General features: G+C 47.2%; 1 protein-coding gene across 1 annotated transcript in view; it reads right to left on the bottom strand.

Annotated features, from left to right (window-relative positions):
• DIAPH1 (diaphanous related formin 1) overlaps positions 1-23,680 on the bottom strand; it is a 133,880-nt gene that overhangs the window by 78,379 nt on the left and 31,821 nt on the right. Inside the window, exons 2-8 of the mRNA XM_048516120.1 lie at positions 20,961-20,987; positions 19,580-19,738; positions 17,851-17,952; positions 12,029-12,159; positions 4,349-4,435; positions 3,085-3,148; positions 763-902 (exon numbers count right to left, since the gene is read on the bottom strand). Of these exons, the coding sequence (XP_048372077.1) occupies positions 763-902; positions 3,085-3,148; positions 4,349-4,435; positions 12,029-12,159; positions 17,851-17,952; positions 19,580-19,738; positions 20,961-20,987 (710 nt within the window). The remainder of the gene's footprint in view (positions 1-762; positions 903-3,084; positions 3,149-4,348; positions 4,436-12,028; positions 12,160-17,850; positions 17,953-19,579; positions 19,739-20,960; positions 20,988-23,680) is intronic.

Genomic DNA, 23,680 nt, shown 5'->3' with positions numbered 1-23,680 from the left:
AAGCGACCAATGACTGACTGGCTGTGTCTTTAAAAGACCCACTCTGAAATTTAATTCCCCACTTAAGAACAGCAGTGTCAGAACCGGACTCTTGTAGAAGCCACGAAACTGCTGTATTCACAAGGGTGCACAAAAGGTGTAGAAGATTAGGTCCAGTATGTAAAGACTATTTTTCATACTCTCCTCCATCGGGCACTGTTCTTGATCAAAAAACAGAGAAATGCTTCAGTAGTTCAACACCCTTCCCTCCAACAACATAAAAAGTAAAAGGAGTGGATCGACGAGGCGTTCCACTGTGCAGTTAATGAAGAGATGATCATTCTCAAAGTATGTTAGAGACCTCAAACCCACTGCAGCTACCTTAGGACCTGTTATCATGGCCAGGTCTCTGACTTCGCCCGCGCCCGCCCCCCCCCCCCCCCCCCCCCCAGCCTCTTGCTGACTCCTCCTTGTACGGTTTTGCTTTCAGGGAACCTAATAGAGCTATTTTTTCCCCTAGGTGCACCTGTTCTAGTTTCCAATCTATTTCTACATCAAGAAAATGCTGAGCTGAACTGTAAGTAGAAGAAGTTGTCAATAACGTAGTGGATATTTCTTAAAATTTTTGCTAAGAACGATAAAAAGGACGTGCATTGAAAACATGAAATTTAGATGTGTACTTCGATTTTTATACTCGAAAGAAGGCCCAAATGCGGAGCTGCCCGCACACCCACCAGCATACAACAGAAATAATTATGCTAAAAACCACACATTGTCACTCACATGTCCTCGGGCTGAGGAAGGATGCAGAGGGCCGACAGCAACTTGAGGGCATCAATCATCATGGAAGGGACTTTGGGGTCTACAGCTCTTGCCAGCAATAAGACGCCTTCCTCCCTTTCAAGCATGGTCTTAATTCCAAACTACAAAAGAGAGCCCACAAAAATATCGGTGATGGTGAACTGGCCAGTCTAGCACAAATCCATACAACGCGTGCCGGGACTGGGGGAGCCTGAGAAGAGACCGCTAGCGAGGGACGTCACAACCAGAGAGAGCAGCACAACCAATTGGCCATGCTGGTAGGGGCTGATGGGAATTGTAGTTCCTGAACATCTGGAGAGCCGCAGGTTCCCTACCCCTGCCCTAGACTAACAAGACAAACTTCTGCCTGTTGGCCACTGCAACTTTTTCTGTCTCCGTCTGTTCCATGATTTCCTCCAGCATTTCTCAGCAAGTATCTCCTCTCAATGTTGGCGACTCCACACAGTTCTACCTTGAACGTTTCTGTTTTACTTTCCTACATCTATTACATTTTTTCATTTGGTTTGAGCTGTTTATTACTTTTCACTGATAGCTTGTGATTGAACTGTTCTGTTTCCAAACTTGTTCCTTCCAAGCTAATATCTTTCTGCTTTGCTTTCTGACTTCTTTCAGTGGAGGTCTTCCTGTTTCCTTAAACTGAACTTTTAAAATAGAGCTTTTTTTTGTTTTTGTCCTACCCACATAATTCTTTCCTTCCTCGTTCCATGTATAGAAAGACCCTTCATGACTATATTCATCTTCAAGAAGATCTCTGATTAATCTCTACAGTTTTCAAATTCCACCTTTAGTTCCTGTTTTTATCTGGTCAACGTACATAAACTCTACACGGTATTGATATTATTAAGGTGTGAGTTATGTCATGCTCTTGGCTTGTGGTTAAGAGCAGGTGTACTCTAATCTGGAGGAACCGGGTTTGATCCCCAGTTCTGCCGCCTGAGCTGTGGAGGAATTCCTTATCTGAGGAATTCAGATTAGCCTGTGCACTCCAACACACGCCAGCTGGGTCACCTTGGGCTAGTCACAGTTCTTCGGAGCTCTCTCAGCCCCACCTACCTCACAGGGTGCTTGTTGTGAGGGGAGGAGGGAAAGGAGTTTGTAAGCCCCTTTGAGTCTCCTTGCAGGAGAGAAAGGGGGGATATAAATCCAAACCCTTCTTCTTTTTCTTCTTCTGGAATTTCAGCTTGAGCTCTTTGACCACGCTTCTTCTCTTCTTCAGTTTTGCAGCTCTTTGCAGTTATGCCGCTCAACATCCTGATCGGGTTCCCACTTCACTTTCATTCGATCCGCAGCCTTTCCTTTGCTTTTGCATCTTGTAGAAATACTTCCTCGCCCTCAAGGCCTTCATTCCTTGGCCAATCAGAAGAGCAGAGCACTCCTCTCAGTCTAGCAACACCAACCCACTTATGAACGTGAACTATCACAGCTGCTTCCTTTCACCCTTTGTTTCCCCCTCACCTCTTCCCATCTGGTAGATATGTATAGATTGCAAAATATATATATATAGTGACCCAGAGACAATATCTGGTTTACAGAAGGGAAAGGAACCTATCTGGCTCTAATGCAAACTTTAAAACTCTATTTTTAATGAAAATAATTAAAACATTTATATACCAGAACCACAACTCTTAATCATCAACAAGAACATACACAACAACAATAAAACAATGAACAATACACACAAGTATTGTCGAAGGCTTTCACAGCTGGATTCAACAGGTTGTGGTGGGTTTTCCGGGCCCCACAGCCCAGAAAACGCACCACAACCAATACACACAAGAGTTGTGGTTCTGCTATATAAAATGTTTTAATTGTTTTAATTGAAAATAGAGTTTTAAAGTTCGCACTAGAGCCAGACAGGTTCTTTCCCCTTCTGTAAACTAGATATGTATACCGGTTGTGGTGGGTTTTCAGGCTGCGTGGCTGTGGTCTGGTAGATCTACTAGACCACGGACACAAAACCCGGAAAACCCACCACAACCAGTTGAATCCAGCCATGAAAGCCTTCGACAATACAGAGATATATAAAGCTCTCAACGTGTTTCCCGTGCAATTGTCTGAAGCTTCTACCTTTTCTTCTCCTTCTGCCTTTCAGTCTCTATTCTTGGACTGTGAGTCCGAAGCACCAACTCTCTCTTTTCACCTCTTTTCATCGTATTGCTGTATAGTGCTAAGCTACGCCGAGGGCTTAAACACAACCGATCCCCCACACTTTGCAGTCTGCCTTCTCAAATCTGCCAGTTTGCAACGCACACGTACGCAAATATATATATATAGAAGACTCACTTTATTGTTCATGAAAGCCTTTAAGCATCTGATGACCTCGTGCTTGATCCGGGTGTCATAGTGGCTAGGAAGTGAGAGGAAGTAAAGTGGTGAGTATTCCTAGATGGTGAAGTACCACTTTCTTGCCGTGCCCACATAAGCACCCATATTTGATGTCATCAGCTGAAAACTCCATAAGAATTTGTGGGGGGTGGAGGTTGGGAAGGATAACCTTTGAATAAGACCATAACATGTTTCACCTTCCCCATCTATGCAGACAGAATTTTACCCATCCCTAGAACAGGTTTTTAGAGCAAAGGTTAGATGGCCATCTGAGAACAATGCTGATTCTGTGAACTTGGGCAGATCATGAGGGGCAGGGCAGGAAGGGGTGAGTCACTGCTCAACTCTCTCTTACATGCCCAGAGTAATGCCAATCACCACTTCGGGGTCAGGGAGGAATTTTCCTTCAGGCCAAATATGACCAGGGATCCTGGAAGTTTTTTGCCCTCTTCTGGGCATGGAGCACGGGTCTCCGGGGATGTGGAGGGGAGGAAGTTTTTAATTCCCTGCACTGTGCAGGGGGTTGGACTAGATGACCCTTGAGATACCCTCCTGCTCTACTGTTTTAATTCCTACATGCTCTTCCAGCCCCATTTGAAAGCCACACAGAACTCACCATTAAAAACTGACCACAACCAATACACATACAACACTGAAGGACCTATTTGTATAGAAAGGTGGCTTATAAGTATTTTAAATAAATTAAATTAGGAGCAGCAGTGGCATAGTGGCTAAGAGCAGGTGCACTCTTATCTGGAGGAACCGGGTTTGATTCCCAGCTCTGCCGCCTGAGCTGTGGAGGCTTATCTGGGGAATTCAGATTAGCCTGTACACTCTCACACACGCCAGCTGGGTGACCTTGGGCTAGTCACAGCTTCTTGGAGCTCTCTCAGCCCCACCCACCTCACAGGGTGTTTGTTGTGAGGGGGGAAGGGCAAGGAGATTGTCAGCCCCTTTGAGTCTCCTAGAGGAGAGAAAGGGGGGATATAAATCCAAACTCTTCTTCTTCTTCTTCTAAATACATAAATTAAAAACCCTGCCCCACACATCTTAAACCCCTTCTTCCCACAGCAAAATTGTTCCAGATCAACCCACTGATGACGCTCATGAAAGACATGAAAAACATAACTGAGCCAATAAGCTGGCCATCTATACATATTCAGGGAAAAGGAGATCTATTGCTGCAAAGTATTGTTTAAAGAATTTTAGGTCAACACCTTACCTGGAAGCCTCTTCCTTCACGTCATGCAGGCCTTTCAGTATATCCAGCAGGCAGTTCAGACCCTCAACTCCAAAATTTTGCACCCAGCTGAAAAAAATTGCACACCAAAAACAGTTTAGCAAAGTGAAAAGGTGTCTGCAGATTAACCACCTTCAGGTGTCTGCAGATTAACCATCTTCAGCCAGACCTAGACCCTAGTCTAGGTCTGGGGTGTCAAACATGCAGCCCGGGGGCCAGATGCGGCCCCTTGAGAGGGTTTATTAGTCCTGCGATAGGGAGTGGGATGGGAGGGGTTGGTTCAGCTGGCTCATAGGACTGAAAAGCCCTCTCGAGGAAGACACCCTCCCAATGCCAATGTGCACGGGGGAGCCTAACGAGGAGCAGCAGTGGCATAGGAGGTTAAGAGCTCGTGTATCTAATCTGGAGGAACCGGGTTTGATTCTCCGCTCTGCCGCCTGAGTTGTGGAGGTTTATCTGGGGGAATTCAGATTAGCCTGTGCACTCCCACACACGCCAGCTGGGTGACCTTGGGCTAGTCACAGCTTCTCGGAGCTCTCTCAGCCCCACCTACCTCACAGGGTGTTTGTTGTGAGGGGGGAAAGGCAAGGAGATTGTAAGCCCCTTTGAGTCTTCTACAGGAGAGAAAGGGGAGATATAGATCCAAACTATTCTTCTTCTTCTTACCAGGAAAGAAAAAGAAGAGGAAGAAGAGTTTGGATTTATACCTCATCTTTCTCTCATGTAAGGAGACTGAAGGTGGCTTACAAGCTCCTTTCCCTTCCTCTCCCTACAACAGAGGCAGGTGGGGGCTGAGAGACTTCTGAAGAACTGTGACTCGCCCAAGGTCACCCAGCAGGAATGTCGGAGTGTGGAAACACATCTGGTCCACCAGATAAGCCTCTGCCACTCAGGTGAAGGAGTGGGGAATCAAACCTGGTTCTCCAGATTAGAATTTACCTGCTCTTAACCACTACACCACGCTGGTTACAGGATGACATGATAGCCCTGTTAAAATGTTTGAAGAGATGTCATGTTGAGCAAGCTGGTTTGCTGCTGCTCCAGAGAGTAGGACAAGGAGTAATGGATTCAAAGTGCAGGAAAAGAGAGTCCACCTAAACATTAGGAAGAACTTCCTGATGGTAAGGGCTGTTTGACAGCGGAATACGTTGCCTCAGAGGGTGGTTGTAAGGAATTCCATAGAAGCAGAAATAAAAGGCTTTTGGGAGTAAAAGTCCATTTATTAAGACATCTTAGAAAGCTCAAGTACACGCAGTGGCAGGAATGACACTTCCCGCCAGAAGCACAGGTTATAACTCTATTCACCCCATCCCCCATCCTGCTTCCCATGGGAACGGAGTCCTCATCTCCCGCGCAAAGATAAAGTCTCCGCCGATGAAGCTGGCCCATCGCCCGGGCTGTGGAATGCACTCAAGGTTACTTCACCATCAACACCATTGAATCCTTTACACTCTGCCTCCCTTAAAGAAGACCCCTCCCCCCCCAGGTTTATGCGGAAAGGCGCGGTGGAAAGCAGAAATAAGGGTGGGGGCGTCAATATTTTCGAAATAAACCCATTGATTATACCCAGAGGAATATCCCACCCAAGAGACTAAATATTGCAAGCGTTTGCGGTTAAAGCGAGAGTCCAGGATAGCGTCAATTTCGTAGTGCTTGTGGCCATCAATAATAGTCGGTGGGGGCCTCTCCGGCGGGTCGTGCCAGGCATCGGAAGCGGGAGCCTCCTTGAGCAAGCTGGAATGGAAGACAGGATGAATGTTACTAAGAGAGTTAGGCAAATCCAATCGGGCAGTGACATCATTAATCACTTTAGTAATCTGAAAAGGTCCCACGAATCTTTTGCCCAGTTTGGAAAATCTATGCACGTCTCTGAGATTTTTTGGTGGACAAATACACCCAAGCACCCACACGCAGAGGGAAATCCGAGCGGTAAGCTTATCCGCTTGCAGCTTTTGGGAGTCCTTAGCCTGTTGTGGGCGCTCTGGACCCATTTCCACCCCTCGACTAGGATCAGGAAATCCATTGTTGAAATTCTGGAGGGTCCAAAGCTGTCGCGGGTAGTTGTGGCAACGGCGGGAAGGAGCGACCAGACACAATTTCAAAGGGTTTTCTTTGTACTCCTATGAACCGCATTGTTATAGGCATTACTCCGCAAACGGAATAAGCTTCGCACCAATTGTCTTGGTGGTAGTTGGTGTAACAACGTAAATACTGCTCCAGGGTTCTGTTCGTTCTCTCCGTCTCACCGTCACTTTGAGCGTGGTAGGGGGCGGCGACTGCGGCCCCCAATAACCCCAAAAACGCCTTCCAGAACTTTGAAATGAATTGGGGGGTCGTGGTCGGAGACCACCTTATCGGGGCGGAATGTAGAAGCGGTAAACATGTTGGAATGAACAGCCGTGCCAACTTAGGAGCCGAGGGGTGGAAGCACATGGAATAAAATGGGCTTGTTTAGAAAATAAGTCCACTACCACCCACAAAACCGTGTTGCCATGACTTTCGGGCAAATCTGTAATAAAATCCATGGAGATGACTTCCCAAGGGCGGGAGGCCACCGGAGAGAGTTTCAACAGCCCATGGGGCTTTCCCGGGATGGTTTTGGCTTCTGCACAAACCGAGCAGCCCTTAATATATGCCTCAATGTCCTTAGCATTGCGGCGCCACCAGAACTGCCGGCGGGCCAAATGCAGAGTTTTCAGAAAGCCAAAATGTCCAGCTGAGCGGGCATCGTGGCAGGCTTCAAGAACCTGCTTCGCGGAGGGGAGGTACGTACCAACATTCCCTCCTCCGCCAAACCCCATTCTCCAAACGCAATTGGGAGTCACTTTCTTCCGCTGGAGGCTCGTGCAGCCCCGCCTCCTCGAAGTTCCCCGCAGGAAAGGAGAGACGAGACTAGGAATGGGGGGTGGAGGGGGCGTGGACGTTTGAGATCGGGTGACAGCCAGCCCCAACTGGGAGGGGAGAGAACAGTGCGTGGAATGTCTCGTAAGGCAGCTCCACCCCCCTCGGGTAGGCGAAGCTGCGTCAGCCAGTTTATTGGTTTTCCCGGGAAAAAAGTGGGCCGGTGAAAGAGAAACGAGAAAAGAAATCGGCCCAACGGAGTTGTTTTGCGGACATCTTGAGGGGGGTGGAAAGAGCTGCCAAGTTTTTGTGATCCGACCAAACCTGAAAGGGGTGTTTAGCCCCTCCAGCCAGTGGCGCGAAGTGGAGAGTGCTACTTTGATGGCCGCAGTCTCTTTATCCCCTACAGTCCAGTTGAGTTCAGCACCAGAGAATTTCTTAGACAAATAAGCACACGGAACCAGCCTACCATCTTTATTTTTCTGCAACAGGGCTGCCCCAAGTGCTTTGTCCGAGGCATCCACGTGAACCACAAGCGGGAGATCTGGGTCAGGGTGCTTTAGGATAGGTTAGGTGGTAAAAGCCGACTTTAAGAGTTGAAAGGCTGTTTGACACTCTTCAGACCAGGAAAGGGGGGCCCCGGGCTTGGCGGACATTGGATCTTTACCTTTAGTGCGTAAGAGGTCTGTGAGAGGGAGAGTCAGTTCAGCGAATTGGGGTATAAAGTCACGATAGAAATTAGCAAAGCCAAGAAAAGATTGGAGTTCTTTGCGTTGGTGGGGGCAGGCCATTGGAGGACCGCGTCAATTTTAGCAGGATCCATTTTTTAAGCCCTCGGGCGAGATCCGGTAACCCAAATAGTCAATGGAGGTCTGGTGAAAACAGCATTTGGAGAGTTTGGCAAAGAGGGAGTTGTCGAGCAAGCGCTTCAATACCTCGAACCAATGTTTCATGCTCTTCTATGGTTTGTGAGTAAATTAAAACGTCATCTAAGTATACCACAACTCCCTTGTACAATAAATCATGGAGAACTTCGTTGATAAGGGCCATAAAAGCCCCGGGGCCCCCCTTAACCCGAATGGCATTATCAAGTATTCAAACTGTCCAAACTTTGTGTTAAACGCAGTCAAGTGTTCATAGCCTTCAGCAATTCTGACTCTGTAGTAAGCTTCTCTCAAGTCCAATTTAGTGAAAATGCGCCCTTTGCCGAGTGCATCTAAAAGGTCCTTGATCAAAGGCAAAGGATATTTATTGGACAGGGAGACCGCATTGAGACCTCGATAATCTGTGCAAAGCCGTAAGGACCCATCTTTCTTTTTTACAAACAAAACGGGAGCAGCGTGTGTGTGTTTGGTAGCCCGCCGTATGAACCCGCGAGCGAGGTTCTTGTCCAGGAAGGCACGAAGTTCCTTCTCCTCATTGGGACTCATGCGGTAGATTCTACCTTTAGGCAGTTGCGCCCCTGGTTGTATAACGATTTTGCAGTCAGTGTCTCTGTGGGGTGGCAACTGATCGCATTCTGCTCCTAAAAAACTCTGGCTAGATCATGATACGCAGGTGGGATGCCAATGGAATCGGGAGCAATCGCTGAAGAAGCCAGGGGGGTGTGTGTCAGGAGAAGTTGGGTTTTCCCCCCAATTCATGTGTTCACCGCAGGGAGGGTCAGTGAATTCTAAGATCCGTTCCTTCCAAATGAACTTTGGTTCATGTAACAGTAACCATGGCATGCCCAAAACTATGGAGTGTTTGGCCACTGGCGCCAAAATAAAACTAATTTTCTCCCAATGGTCGGCGCAACGGAGGAGAACCGGTTGTGTTTTGAACTGGGCGGTCCTTCGTTCCTGAGTGCCGACCATTGGGAGAATGGTATGGGCTTAGCCAGGGGAATTCGGTCCAGACCTAGCTCCTCTGCCACCTGGGGCCGCATTAAGCAGTGGGAGCAGCCAGAATCCACAAGGGCCGAGGCTATAATGCGAATGCTTGGTTGGCGCGGTTGCCCAGAAACACTTGGACAGTAATGGGAGCGCTGCCTTCACTCACCGCGTCAGGAGTCGGGCCCATGTCCATGGGGCTGAAGAAAGGCAAACGGCTGCTTCCCCTCCTCGGGTCGCCTTCGATGACCGCTTTAGACGAGCCCGTCGGAGGCGGCCCCGATCTCGCGGGTGGCTTGGCAGATGGAGGCGCGTAGCTGGAGCGGTTGGTTTTGTTTCTTGGGACAGTTGGCGGCTAGATGACCTGGCCCTCCGCAGTAAAGACACAATCCCAGTCGGCGACGGCGTTCAGAGGTGGTTTCGGTAGGGGCGGCTGGGCTTGGCTTGGTGGGCGCAGTGGCGGGTTTTGGACGTGGGCGGCCTCCGGCACGAGCGTATTCCAAACGAGACGCCACCTGGGACCCCAACTGGATCCAATCTGCAATAGTACGAGGAACCCGAATTAAAAACACCATTTCACGCAGCTTGCCGTCCACAGCATCCGAGAAGTATTCGCATTTCATGCGTTCAGGCCACTCAGGAGTGAAGTCCAGCAGCCGCCGCATCTAAATTCACGGGCAAATTCTGCAAACGGGCGGTTGCCTTGCTGGATAGTTTTGATGGTGCGGATAGCTTCATTCGCCCTGGATCTTGGAAGCGCGCTCTTAAGGCTTGGAGGAATGCGGGCACCGATGCGAGAGTCTTCATCTTGCAAATCCAAAAGAGTCACGAACCAGTCGGCTGCTGCCCCATCCAGGACTGAGCCGATGTCCCGTATTTTTTCGCGCTCAGACCGGTATAAATCATCATAGTCTTCCAAGTGGGCATTGAGTTGCAAAATGAAGTAGGGAAGTTTGGAAGCGGTCCCATCAAAAACGGGCTGGTATCGGGGGCCGATAGTAGCCCCGTTCCACGGCTCTTGGCGCCTGCTGGGGCGGCGGTTGCGCGGGTTGAGCAGGTTGGGCAGGCAGCTGTTGTACAGGAGGGGGCGGAATCGGGCGCTGGCGGTGCGCTGGCGTTTGGTGGCAGGACCCAGGTACGCGGCCCCCCTGGCGCCGGCATGATCAGTAACAGCATAGACTCCAACTTGGGGCTTCCTGGTCTGCTGCCTCCTTAGCTCCCTCTCCAACGCAGCCAGCTCCCTCTCCTTGCGGGTCAAGGCATCTTGGTGCGCATGCAGAGCAGCTTTTTCTCGTTCCAATTTAGCCAGTTCGTCCCGTTTAAGAGCTTCAGTAAGCTCACTCTGCGTGCGCAAGGCCTGAACACTTTCGCGTTGCCGCTGTAAATCCAGTCTGGAGTGTTCCAGGACCTTATCATGGACTGACAGATTCTGCGCATATTGCCGTTGGAGCGCATCTTTGGCACGGTCCAACTCGAGCTGGACTTCTTTGCGTTGCCGTTCTCGGTCCCTCTGCAGGTTTTCGCGCTCTTGCTGCAACTGTGCCCGTTCCTCCTCCCATAGCTGGCGCTCACGGGTCCATGCTTCTTGGGCATCTCGCAGTCGCCCCACTTCCTCATCCCAGGTCTCCTTCGATGGGAGAGGGAACAGATCCGGCTGGGAGTGCAGGCTTTCTTCGGACTCTTCGTCGTCTGGAAGCGATACGTCGGAGACACCGTAGCCGCCGTAGCCACCGGTGGCTCCCCGAGGCACCTCAGGTGCGGTCGCTGGCCCGGGATCAGGGTCCGACAGCTGATACGGATACCCCTCCCAATTCCAGGTCTAGTGCCGGTGTCCTTTGGACGGGGCCCAGTGCTGTGCCACGGTGGTTCGTTGGGGGCATGACCAAGATAGGAGGCCAGGAATCGTTCAATGGATTCCTGGGTTGCCGCATGAAAGGTGGTCAAGCCAGTCTCCTCCATGACAGGTTGCATCTGAGGTTTGTAATCCACACGAAAACGGGTAGAGATCCGATCCACAGGCGCCGATCCATAGACGAAGCGCTAAACGACTCATGGAAGTCCCCATGGTCGTCGTCACGTCCCTCGTTCCAACGGAGTAAAGGAAGACTCGTGCTGATACGAGGACGGGAAAGAGCCACCAGCGAGGCCCGTTCTCCTGCCGGTTCCTCCAGATCCAGAAGGGAAAGGTCGGAGCCCTCTTTGGGGGGCTACCGCACCTTCCGCAGTAACATTCAACCTCTCCATCGCAAGACAAGAGGTCCACTGCACAGGAATATAGATGAATTAGGATTCCTGCCACAATGTAAGGAATTCCATAGAAGCAGAAATAAAAGGCTTTTGGGAGTAAAAGTCCATTTATTAAGACATCTTAGAAAGCTCAAGTACACGCAGTGGCAGGAATGACACTTCCCGCCAGAAGCACAGGTTATAACTCTATTCACCCCATCCCCCATCCTGCTTCCCATGGGAACGGAGTCCTCATCTCCCGCGCAAAGATAAAGTCTCCGCCGATGAAGCTGGCCCATCGCCCGGGCTGTGGAATGCACTCAAGGTTACTTCACCATCAACACCATTGAATCCTTTACAGTGGTGGACTCTCCTTCCTTGGAGATTTTTAAACAGAGGCTGGATGACCATCAAGGGTGCTTTGATTGCATATTCCTGCATGGCAGGGGATTGGACTTGATGGCCCTTGTCGTCTCTTCCAACGCTATGATTCTAAAGGCAGCCCCAACACCCCACCCCCTTCCCATGGCCTGGCCCAACCAGTCACATTAATGTTATATCTGGCCCTTGTAACAAATATATTTGACCCCCCTGGTCTTGACCTTCCCATTACGCCATTTCTACCTTCTCTCCACGTCTGTATGCGTGCACATATGCGCAAATGCATGCACACCCACTTGCTTGTACCTGAGCGAGTGTCGTTTCCAAGTAGGCAGCCCTTTACCTGACAGGATTATTGTTGAGAGAGACCCGCAGAGATTCCAAACTGTTGAGCAGCTGTGCATCTCGGAGCCCAGATTTCAGCTCCTGGATATACATTATTGGAGACTTCGAACTCTCCTTTTGACTCATTCCCTGCAGGAGAGAGAACAGTGGTGGTCAGAGAAGCTTTCTTCCTGGTATTGAAAAAGGCGACCACAAGCCACCTTCTGAGATTTCTACACCCACTAGTTTTTAACAATATGGGAGTTCAGGGCAAACCCTTCTTTAACAGAACTCTTCCCTCACAATAAACCCGTGGTGGCGAACCTTTGGCACTCCAGATGTTATGGACTACAATTCCCATCAGCCCCTGCCAGCATGGCCAATTGGCAGGGGCTGATGGGAATTGTAGTCCATAACATCTGGAGTGCCAAAGGTTCGCCACCACTGCAATAAGCTATGGATGTACAGTCAAGCACCCAAATCATCCCAGATCAATTCTTCACTGTTGTTCTAGAAAGCAGGTAGTTCCCTCGTGGAGAGCCACATCTGCAGTTCCCCACAACTGAAAGAGATACATGGCTACTGCATGCCCTGCATCCGGCTCTCCCTATTACACCTATGAACAGAGGCGGAGATACCAGGGGGCCAGGGTGTGTGCGTTGCACCGGGCGTGCGCCTGGGTGTGTGTGTGTAAAATTGCCACCCGCCGCCCCACGGTGACCCCCCACACACTTACCTTATTGAAACAGTGCAGGCTGCAAAAGTGGCCTGTTCCCTTCAGGCTGAAAACGGCCTGGTGGGAACTACACTTCCCAGGAGACCTTGTGAGCCCCAGGGTCTCATGGGAAGTGCAGTTCCCACCAGGCCATTTTCAGCCTGAAGGGAACAGGCCACTTTTCCAGGCTGAACTAAGGTAAGGATGGGAGGGTGCCGCAGGGGGCACAGTGTGTGCACCAGGCGCACTCTGGCCCAGCTACGCCTCTGATGCAATAACATTACAGATATAAATACTCATGTTAAATATATGTCTTTTTCTTCATAGGTTTTAATGGGTTCAGTGCATAGGTTTTAATGGGTTCAGTGTTTTATGTTGTTGATTTTATGCCGTTGATTGCTGTTCGGTAGAACAGTCGTATTGTGAGCCGCCTCAAGCCCTTCGGGGATGAGACGGCCTATAAGTTCAATTAATAATTAAATAATAAATTCATCCAGTTCCTTATTGTCTTATCACTGTTGAACCTTAAGCCGGCCCTGCTTGAGGGATGGGAAGGTCTTGCAAGTCAGCCTTATGGCACAAAACACGGGCAAACCGTCAAGTTCTCCAGATTATTTCCCTTCCTTCTTCCACAGATAGAAAGTCTGGATACGGCACATGCTTCTTTTGTTTGTATTTGTTTTTAAAACTTATATATTTATGATGCTTTAAATGTTTTACATTTGTGGTATTTATTCTATTTATTATGTATGTTTTATTGCAAGCCGCCTTGAGTCTTTGGAGAAAAGCCAGGAAGGATGCAGTTACTTTACAAAAAGAAATAAACCTTCATTCATGGCGATAATAAGATGATATAAGGATTGTTATGTACAGAATCACCTGTTGAGGGTTCCTTATCAAGTGCATTAACACTTCCCTTGAAGAAGGCAGACGAAAACGCGGTAATCAGCGCAAAGCGTTTGGGAAGTACAACGGAGCGGATTGAAATACATACAACTGAAAATGATGAGAAATTTGACTGCCCTTGAATTGGGATGGTATTTATAAGTAATTCAAGGCACTGAACCAGGATTTTCATTAATTGTTATGAACTTGTATTGCAGTCACAGTGGGTGACATTGACGCAATAATATATACAAGATTATGGGCATTGTTGGTTTAACAATTACATCATTATGGACCTGAGAGAAGGTTGTCTTGCAATAAATTGTCGCATGAATTGGATTTAAAGTGGAGATATGTGTGTTATGCAGATATAATAGTTTGATAAGTCTAATAGCCAACAATTTGGCATACTTTGCAAGTAACCAATAGGTAATATAAATTTCTTGAGCCGGCGCCTATGTACCATGCGTGTTTGTGTATCTTATATTGTTTTGAACGTAGCACATTTATTTCATGGGATGTAAATGTAAGAAATAAACAACGAATAAATAAATTATTTTATTAGGGTGGAGGTTACCAAATCAATCCTTATTTATCTTTTAAAAGTTCCTTTTGAGTTCCTTTTAAAAGTTCCTTTCTTCCCCTACTTGCAAGCAGCTCAGTTCCTTTTAAAAGTTCCTTTCTTCCCCTACTTGCAAGCAGCTCAGTTTGACAGGGCAGTATTCCACAGGGGTGCAGTCCCTCCCGCCGCCACAAGCAGCCGCATATGTTGACCCAGCTATGCACACAGAAGCCTGGCCATCTCCACTACCTTGATACATAATCGTCATGGTACTGAGGCTTCTCATTTACCAAGTGTGTTGCAAAGGGCAGCTCCAGGTCAACGGCACTGTTCTTGAGAAGCCGGCAAGGGAAGTAAAAGGCACTCCGGCTTCATACGACAGACAGCCTGGAGACCAGCATCCTGCCTTTTTAATAGAGGGGCCATATGTGGAAATGAGTGAAATGTTCCCTGGCATGGGGAGGTAAACCACATGGCCTGGTACTTGTTGCAGATCAAATTGGCATTACACTTCTATTAAAGAGACAATATGCGCAGTAGATTTGTCCCATTATATTCAGTTTTTTTAGTTTAATAGTTTAATACGGCCAAAGGCCAATAAAATAAGAACATAAGAAAGAGCCTGCTGGCTCAGACCAGAGTCCATCTAGTCCAGCACTCTGCTACTTACAGTGGCCCACCAGGTGCCTTTGGGAGCTCACATGCAGGATGTGAAAGCAATGGCCTTCTGCTGCTGCTGCTCCCGAGCACCTGGTCTGCTAAGGCATTTTTCTTTCTGTTGGGGGAAGAGGAAGGGACGGAAATGCCCCATTACATTTCATTCCGCCCTCTGCATTTGGAGCCGAGGCTTAAATTCTCTGATCAATTATTTATAGGTCAAAATCTTCAGCCTGGTGCAGACAAATTGGTACATTTGTTATCAGATACTAATCTCCCGATTGCTTGTAATGTGGCGCTGTTTGTCTTGGCTGCTCAGAAAATCTGAGCCAACGTGATATAGCAATCAGAGTGTTGGGCTTGCTTCTGGGAGACTTAGGTTCAAATTCTTACTCGCCCCTGGAAGTTGGAGTGACCTTGGGCCAATCACGTGTTCTCAGCCTCACCTAACTCACAGTGTTGTTGTGAGAGTAAAACGGAGGACAGAATGATGCTAATCAATGGGACCCCATTGGAGAGAAAGATGGGGTATAAATGAAGCAAATAAGCCAACATCTTTATGAATTGGAACAACTGCAAAATGAAGCAGATTTATTAATTTATTCACTTCATAGTCTGTTACAGGTATCAAGTTGTGGCTAAGCTCAATTCAGTATGCTGGAAAAATTAACCATTAAAAACATGAATGGTCTGGGATCAAACAGGTAAGGATCATTCTTTTCAAGACTCTGATCCTCCTGTGCTCAAGGTCTTTATGGGCAGTCACCCCTATACCCCAGACGGATCTTTGACTGCGAGAAACAGGGCCTTTTCAGTGACTGCACCTGCCCAATGAAATCAGCTCCGCATCAAGACTGCTTACACAAATATATAACAGTGAAAGCGTTATAAAGTGCCAATTAGTGCCCAAAAATACAAAGCACAATAGCTTATATATCTAGACAAAGCACGTTAACAGCTGTGTCCCTATATCAGCAACAAGCTGTTGTGTGGTGTAGTGGTTAAGAGCAGGTGCACTCCAATCTGGAGAACTGGGTTTGATTCCCCGCTCTGCCACTTGAGCTGTGGAGGCTTATCTGGTGAACCAGATCAGCTTGTGCACTCCAACACACGCTCTTTCAGCCCCACCCACCACCCACGGTGTTTGCTGTGGGGGAGGGGGGAAAGGGAAAGGAGATTGTAAGCCCCTTTGAGTCTCCTTGCAGGAGAGAAAGGGGGGATATAAATCCAACTCTTCTACTCTTCAACCAGTAACACACTGCACCTCAAGGTCCACATTATAACTTGTTACGTACATCTAAGCCTGATAGGGGGATGTTCCAGTTAAATCTGTACTAAAACCTACACATTGAACTGAAGAAGATTGCGAAGATGCTGACTTATCACAAACTGTGTTCTTCGTGTGGTTGCCAACCTGGGTGATTAATTTCTCTACATGCCTTTTGTGCAGTTGCTTTATGTGGTTGCCAGCTACCTGGGAGATTAATTTCTCTACAGACTCTCTTTAAACTGGAAGACTGGTTTCTTCAGTCGTCCTCCACTTCAAGAAAGAATGCGTGGAAACACCTACATAACAAGTTATATTAAGTGGACCTCGAGAAGCCGCGTGTTAGTAGTTGACAGCATGTCGCTGATGTAGGACACAGCTGTTAATGCGCCCGTCTACCTATATATGCTACTGCGATTCGCATTTTGGGCACTTTATCTATTAAAACACATTCACGGTTATCTTGTATATTTGTGCAAGGAGCCATAATGCAGTAGTGTTTGGAGTGTTTTATTGCTTGGGGCAGCGTATCTATTGATGTTGGTTATTTTGTAGCTCAGCGTGTAAAATCAGTTCCCCAGAAAAGTTCAGGCAATTAATTTTTTTAACTTCTGTTTCTTAAAATTTGTAAGATCTTGATTTGTAAGCGTGATCTGAAAGCACAAAGGGGGTTTACGTTTATGACAGGTGCTTCTTACTTTCAGCCCTCCCGTACTGATGCCAACTGTGTTGCTTCATTTTATACAGCAGAATTTTTGTTGAGACTGCATCGTTTGATGATGATGCAAGCTGTTCGGAGCACAAAGGAAGACGGATTCTAGAAACAAACAAATATTGACAATCTGGACGCTGCAGCCCTCCTGCATCTCATATTCCCTTTATATAGTCTGGGCAGCTGTGTTTTGCAACACCTTGCTTCACTTTACACTTTTACATAACTCCCTGTTCCTTTATTAATTCCTCGTACGGTTTTTTGTAGCACACGGAACGCTGAGAGGAAGAGGCAAAGACTTTTCTAATCACATATGCAGGGCTGGTGTGGGGATAAAATGGGGGAAAGGAAAATGATGTGAACTGTATTGCGTCCCCACTGGGAAGAAAGGAGGCCAACAGAAATTACTGTAAGTCACATTTAAGGAGTGGCATGGCCAACTCCGCACATCACCAAAGCAGACTTTTTTCTTTACTTCTCGCATGGTTTGAACACAGAGGCGTAGCTGGGCCACACTGCACCCAGTGCACACTCTATGTTTTTCGCCTCCCCCACACACACACTCCATGGCGCCCGGGCCCCCCCCACCCCCCCTTACCTTAGTGCAGGCTGGAGAAGCGGCCTGTTCTCTTCAGGCTGAAAATGGCCTGATGGGAACTACACTTCCCATGAGACCCTGGGGCTCGCAAGGTCTCCTGGGAAGTGTAATTCCCACCAGGCAGTTTTTAGCCTGAAGGGAACAGGCCACTTCTCCAGGCTGCACTGTTTCACAAAGGTAAGGGGGGGCGCCACAGGGGATTTTCTGCCCCCCCCCCGTGCTCCCCCAGTGCAACGTACACACCCCAGCCCCCTGGAAGCTCCGCCTCTATTTGAGCATCCACCTTTTGAACCACAGTTTTTGAAATCAAAGCCTTCTGAATCTGTCATTAACGGTTTTAATACTGCAGAAAGGGGACAACCATCCAAAGAGAAGGAGGCGAAGCCCTAGAGGCGCTGCCTAGATCAAACCAGCCAGCCTCGGTTTCCAGAGCATAAAAACTCACAGCTTTGGAAGTATGCAGATACTGGGAGACCATCTCTCTCTTGATGCTGATGTCCTTCTCCCTTAGAGGTTGCTGTTTCTCTTCATTTAGATTCATATCCAGCTACAGAAGAAAGCCAGAGAAAACATCCTCCCAGTCAAAGAAGAGTCTCACTCCTTGGATAAAGGTTGAGCAAGTCAAAATCTTAAGCAGTGAATATGCAGACTTTATTGTTGTAATAAAAATAACAATGTCTTGTACGCCGCCCTTTCCCTAGTAGGTTCAGGGTGGTTCCCAACATACCTAGCATTACATAGATAATAAAACACAAAATCATACATAGTTAACAATACACAATTAAAAGCAATTAAAATAATTCTAAGTCCAATGGCACCTCAGTTCCTAACAGAAGGGAAAAAGAACCCATAACTGCCTCAGATACCTGCCTGGTGGGACCAGCTCTGCCTTCAGGCTCTTTGGAATGGCAGGTTTTACCCCAGGGGCCCCCCCCCCCCCCCGTGCCACGCCTCTGACCAGTGGTGGGATCCAAAAATTTTAGTAACGGGTTCCCATGGTGGTGGGATTCAAACAGTGGCGTCGCACCAATGGGGCTGGGCTGGGCACGACGGGGGCATGGCCGGGCATTCCGGGGGCGGGGCATTAATAATTTCTCTGTTACTGATAAAAACTCTTACTGTAAAAAAAAGTTCCTAATTTCCAGCTGGTATCTTTCTGTCCACAATTTAAACTCATTATAGCAAGTCCTATCGTCTACTGCCAACAGAAAAAAATACTTCTCCTCTAATTGACTACCTGTCAAATACTTAATACTTTCAAATACTTAATTTTGTTTCTAGAAATCAAAAGAAGGATACTTTCCTTAAACGAGGAACTTGACCATATTTCTAAAACATGTTTTTAAAACAGCCCAACAGGGAGAATTATCCCGTTTTCCACCTTCTCTAACCAGCCACATAGGAAGCAACAGGACTTTATGATTTTTGGACCTAATGGAATTTCTAATGGAAAAGAAGACCCAATTAGTAACCCCCTCTCAGCACACACAAATAATTAGTAACCCACTCTCGGGAACTGGTGAGAACCTGCTGGATCCCACCTCTGCCTCTGACCCTCCTCGGACCACATGACCTCCATCTTCACTGGATTTAGCTTCAGCTGGCTCCCCTTTAACCATTTCACCACAGCCCGAAGCAGCTGGCCAATACAGCTGGGTGAGTACAGCTGGGGTGATTCACCTTCTCTCCCCCCTCCAAATGGACCCTACATTTGGGGGGGAGGGTTGTTTTTTGAGTGGGGAAGGACAAATCAAGCCTCAATTTAGCTGAAGAGAAGAAAAAAAATTCTAGCATCCTTGAGGACCGTAAACCCAAACACAGTATTGCCGGTAGACAAACCACAGCGTAAGGGGACATGATGTTGTCAAGTGAAGACTGCAACATTTTGGGCTGTGTGCTGGAAAACCTTCTTCCCCCTCTAAGGGGGGCAGTTGGGAAGTTCTGGCCCGCTTCTTCTGGTTCCCACTGCTCCATTGCCCCGAGCCTGCTTGGCCAGGAGAGGATGGCATATAAATATTATTATTATGAAAATATCATGAACCAGCTCAATGTCTCGGAAATGTCTTTATTTCCTGAGTACATAATGATGAGTTCTCTTGCAGTTTGGAGAGGCAAGCATTGACTTTGTATCTCCGCTGCCGGCCCCCTATGCTTAATCAGGAGTGGAAACTTACCAGCATCTGTTCAAAGAGAATCAGCACATCCTCGTCCGAGATTTCCTGCAGCATCTGACCTGCGCCAGGAACATCCGAGTAGGCAGAAGAGGAATTCCTATGAGCCACGCTGGGCTTGTCTTTCTCCTTCTTTATCCTCATGCTGGTCAATCTCTCCAACTGATTAAGAAAAAGGGAATTAAAACAACAATGGCAACACCCAACTTCCATGTATATCACCATGCCCAGCTCTGTGAACAACTCCATGTTGTGAACACTGGTCAATGTTTGGCCATGATGAGAAATGCACAGTGGGCGTAGGGCAGGGGGTCTGCAACCTGCGGCTCTCCAGATGTTCATGAACTACAATTCCCATCAGCCCCTGCCAGCATGGCCAGTTGGCCATGCTGGCAGGGGCTGATGGGACTTGTAGTTCATGAACATCTGGAGAGCCGCAGGTTGCAGACCCCTGGGAAGAGCAATGAATGTCTATGGCAGTGGTGGCAAACCTTTGGCACTCCAGATGTTATGGACTACAATTCCCATCAGCCCCTGCCAGCATGGCCAATTGACCATGCTGACAGGGGCTGTTGGGAATTGTAGTTCATGAACATCTGGAGAGCCGCAGGTTGCAGACCCCTGGGAAGAGCAATGAATGTCTATGGCAATGGTGGCGAACCTTTGGCACTCCAGATGTTATGGACAATTCCCATCAGCCCCTGCCAGCATGGCCAATTGACCATGCTGACAGGGGCTGATGGGAATTGAAGTTCATGAACATCTGGAGAGCCGCAGGTTGCAGACCCCTGGGAAAAGCAATGAATGTCTGGGTACCAACTGAGCTTGTGGGACCCTTATAAAAGCTTGGGAGGATGCACAGACAACGAGGAGAGTTATGAAGACTCTGCAAGCAGCACGTGACAACTAGTCTGACCCTTGTAACTTGTGATGTTTCTCTCAAAGGGGGGGGCGCTAACTGCCAGGCATATCTCATTTCTCCTTCTCTTAAAGGGCCACGAACAGAAAATAAATCGCCAACTTCAGGGTTACAAAGCTTCCCGCGGAATCGCCAGAGACCAAGGATTTTCAGCACAGAGAAGGCCCAGCTCAGCAACAAGGAAGAAACGTGACCATTCAGAGATCAGCTTTGGCAGACAGGTGACAGGCTGCCAGTTCAGTCACAAAGGAGGAGCGTGGAGGCAGCCACATGCCTAGAGAAGCGCCTGGAACTCTTCCAAGGAAATATTTCAGCATGAGGCAATATGTCTGTGGCAGGCCCAGCAGGAGCAGTTCAGTTCAGAAGCAAGCAACACAGGTACAGAGGAGAGGGCACACAGAACTCATTGTAAGGAAAGGCAAGGACAGAGAGCACGGGAGAAAACAAATCAAGAGTCATCCTTACCTCATCCGCCATCACCCGCTTCAGATTCTGTGATTTGGGAAAAAGGAGGAAAGAAAGGCAAATCAGTGACACACAAAAAAACAAGAGTAGAGAGAGAGAAAGGGGTAGGGGCTTAACAGAGAGCGGGGGCTACTGATCTCCACCTTGACAAAAACAGCTAACTCAGCACCTCCCAAGGTTACAGCCACGATCATAAGATCTGATGAAGGAATGGAGACCCAAAGGAATTTTTGAACTAGAATAACTTGGACCAACAAGCCAGCAAAAGACTTGGACCTTGAAAGTTGTCTCAAGTCCAATTTATTAAAATGTATTTATTTATTATTTATTACTTGGATTTAATGGACCGCCCACCCCCGAAGGGCTCTGAGCGGCATACAATATATGTTATAAAACTATACAAGATAAAACAAATTTTAATAGCATAAAACCATAATGCCAAATTAATATACAAGATCAGACGGCGAGAAATAGCGAATTTCGTGTCACGAGGGTTGGTCAAAATGACATGTCAGTATTTTAGAATACAAACTGGAACACAGGGGGTAGCATATAGAAGCATTTATAACGGCAACTACAAAGGGTGTTTCAAGAGTCAGAAACCTCTCTAAGGCAGGTGCATGAGTTAAACCAGGGGTCTGCAACCTGTGGCAATTGGCCATGCTGGCAGGGGCTGATGGGAATTGTAGTCCATGAACATCTGGAGAGCCACAGGTTGCAGACCCCTGAGTTAAACCATAGAGACCAGGCTCTGAATGACATTACGGTTGTGCAAAAAAAAAAAGTAAACATCAGAAAATGGAAGCCATGTAATCAGCAATGGACAATTTAGAATTTAAGAAACTATATGACCAAGAATAAATCCTCTGATGTGACCATTAATGTCTCCTAGGGTGGCTTATTATGACAAGAATGTGAGGAAAAATAATGATTTTATAACATATGAAGATATAAAAATGCTCAAGGGGAAATTTAATCTTGGCAAAAAATAAAGGATTAAGGTAAAATAAATAAATAAAAGAACAGTGGGTATTGTATTTTCAACCAGCTTCAAGATTAAGAAATTCAGACAGCAAGAGGTATAATAAGGGGGCTGAACAGAATATGAAAAGATGGTAACACAGAAAAAAAGAACATTCACTAAGATTCACTAATTTATGAACATTCACTAATTTATGTTACTTCAATTTATTACAGAAACACAACAAGTAAAAACATATATGGTCAGATGGATGCAAAACTTGTGAGGAAAAAGTAGCTTTTCAACAATTGGAAGATCTATGGACGAAAGGCACAAAATTTACAGCCAGCCAAATGTTAAGAGAAAATTAGTACAAGATGTTTTATCGGTAGTATATTACTCCAAAGGATATTGAGAAGATGGACAAGAATTACAAAGGGAAATGCTGGAAATGTAAAGAAGTGGGCAGCACCTTTAATCATATTTGGTGGACAGAAAAAGGGAAAGAAATACATGCAGAAATTCAGAAAAATTTAAAAAATCAAATCTGGTACAGATGGCAAGAACGCATTGTTAAACATTTTGCCAAAAAATCCCCAAAATGTTAGAAGAACAGCTTTTAAATACGATAACAGCAGCTAGAGTTATACTTGCAACAAAATGGAAAGCAGAAGAATATCCAAGTCGAGAGGACTGAGAAAGCAAGCTAGCGGAATACGAAGAAATGACAAAATTAATGAGCTTTGTGAATGAAAGACCAATTAAAGAATGTCAAGATCAGTGAACGTCTGGGGGATAAACGGGTCGGAAATTAAAAGGAAACGAAAGGTGGGCTTGTGTGAGAGGTGAAATTCCACCCCGCCCCCTACCCACAGGTACAATCAGGCACTGCTTTCCCCCTCGGATCACCTTTATTTATTTATATATATATATATATCCCAGGTGTCCCAGGTGGCCGGACACCCCTCCAAGATGGGTGTATATAACATTTATATATATATAAATGTATATAACATTTATATATATATATATAACATTTTTACATTTCATTTATTTACATTTTGCATTTTAATCTCCCAAGGGACTCGAGGCGGCTTCCTCTTCCTGACCACCATTCTGCCTGGTGGTCCCCCTCCCCTGCCAGCTTGATTTGGCTTCCCCACCCCTTCCTGCTTCCCTCTCTAGACCTGCCCATGAGCTGAGGTGTCTGTTCCAGAGGTGGGATCCAGCAGGTTCTCACCAGTTCCCGAGAGTGGGTTACTAATTATTTGTGTGTGCCGAGAGGGGGTTACTAATTGGGTCCGCTTTCGCCCTCGCCTCCCCGAGAGGCATCCTGCCTTTGACAGTGAAGGTTCCATACAGCAATTGCGACTAATAATGTAACTCCCTGAACTGGGTTAATCCCTTCCAGGTACTGCAATTCATTGATTCTCAGCCTTTCGTACCTTTTATCTCACCAGTCTCTATCAAAGAATTTGTGTGTTTCACCATTGCTGTGTTCAGATTTGTGAGTTGGGGCATTTTCTATAATGTGATGATGATTTGGGGGGTCGTGGTGGGGTGGCTACCGATGGGGGGGGGATCCAACTCAGGTTTTGCCCAGGGCTCAAGTTTGCCTAGGTACGCCTCTGCCCCCTTTGCTGAGGGGGGGCTGGCGAGGGAACCTGTTACTAAAATTTTTGGATCCCACCACTGGTCTGCTCATTTATCCTCCAGTATGGATGCAAGCTAGCAGTGGAGGCAAGTTGAAGCCAGTTCT

Source organism: Sphaerodactylus townsendi, linkage group LG14 (genome assembly GCF_021028975.2).
Source record: "Sphaerodactylus townsendi isolate TG3544 linkage group LG14, MPM_Stown_v2.3, whole genome shotgun sequence".
In the NCBI taxonomy this organism is placed as follows: Eukaryota; Metazoa; Chordata; class Lepidosauria; order Squamata; family Sphaerodactylidae; genus Sphaerodactylus; species Sphaerodactylus townsendi.
Note: the sequence above shows the minus strand (reverse complement) of the source record. Positions and strands in the feature narration are given on the sequence as shown.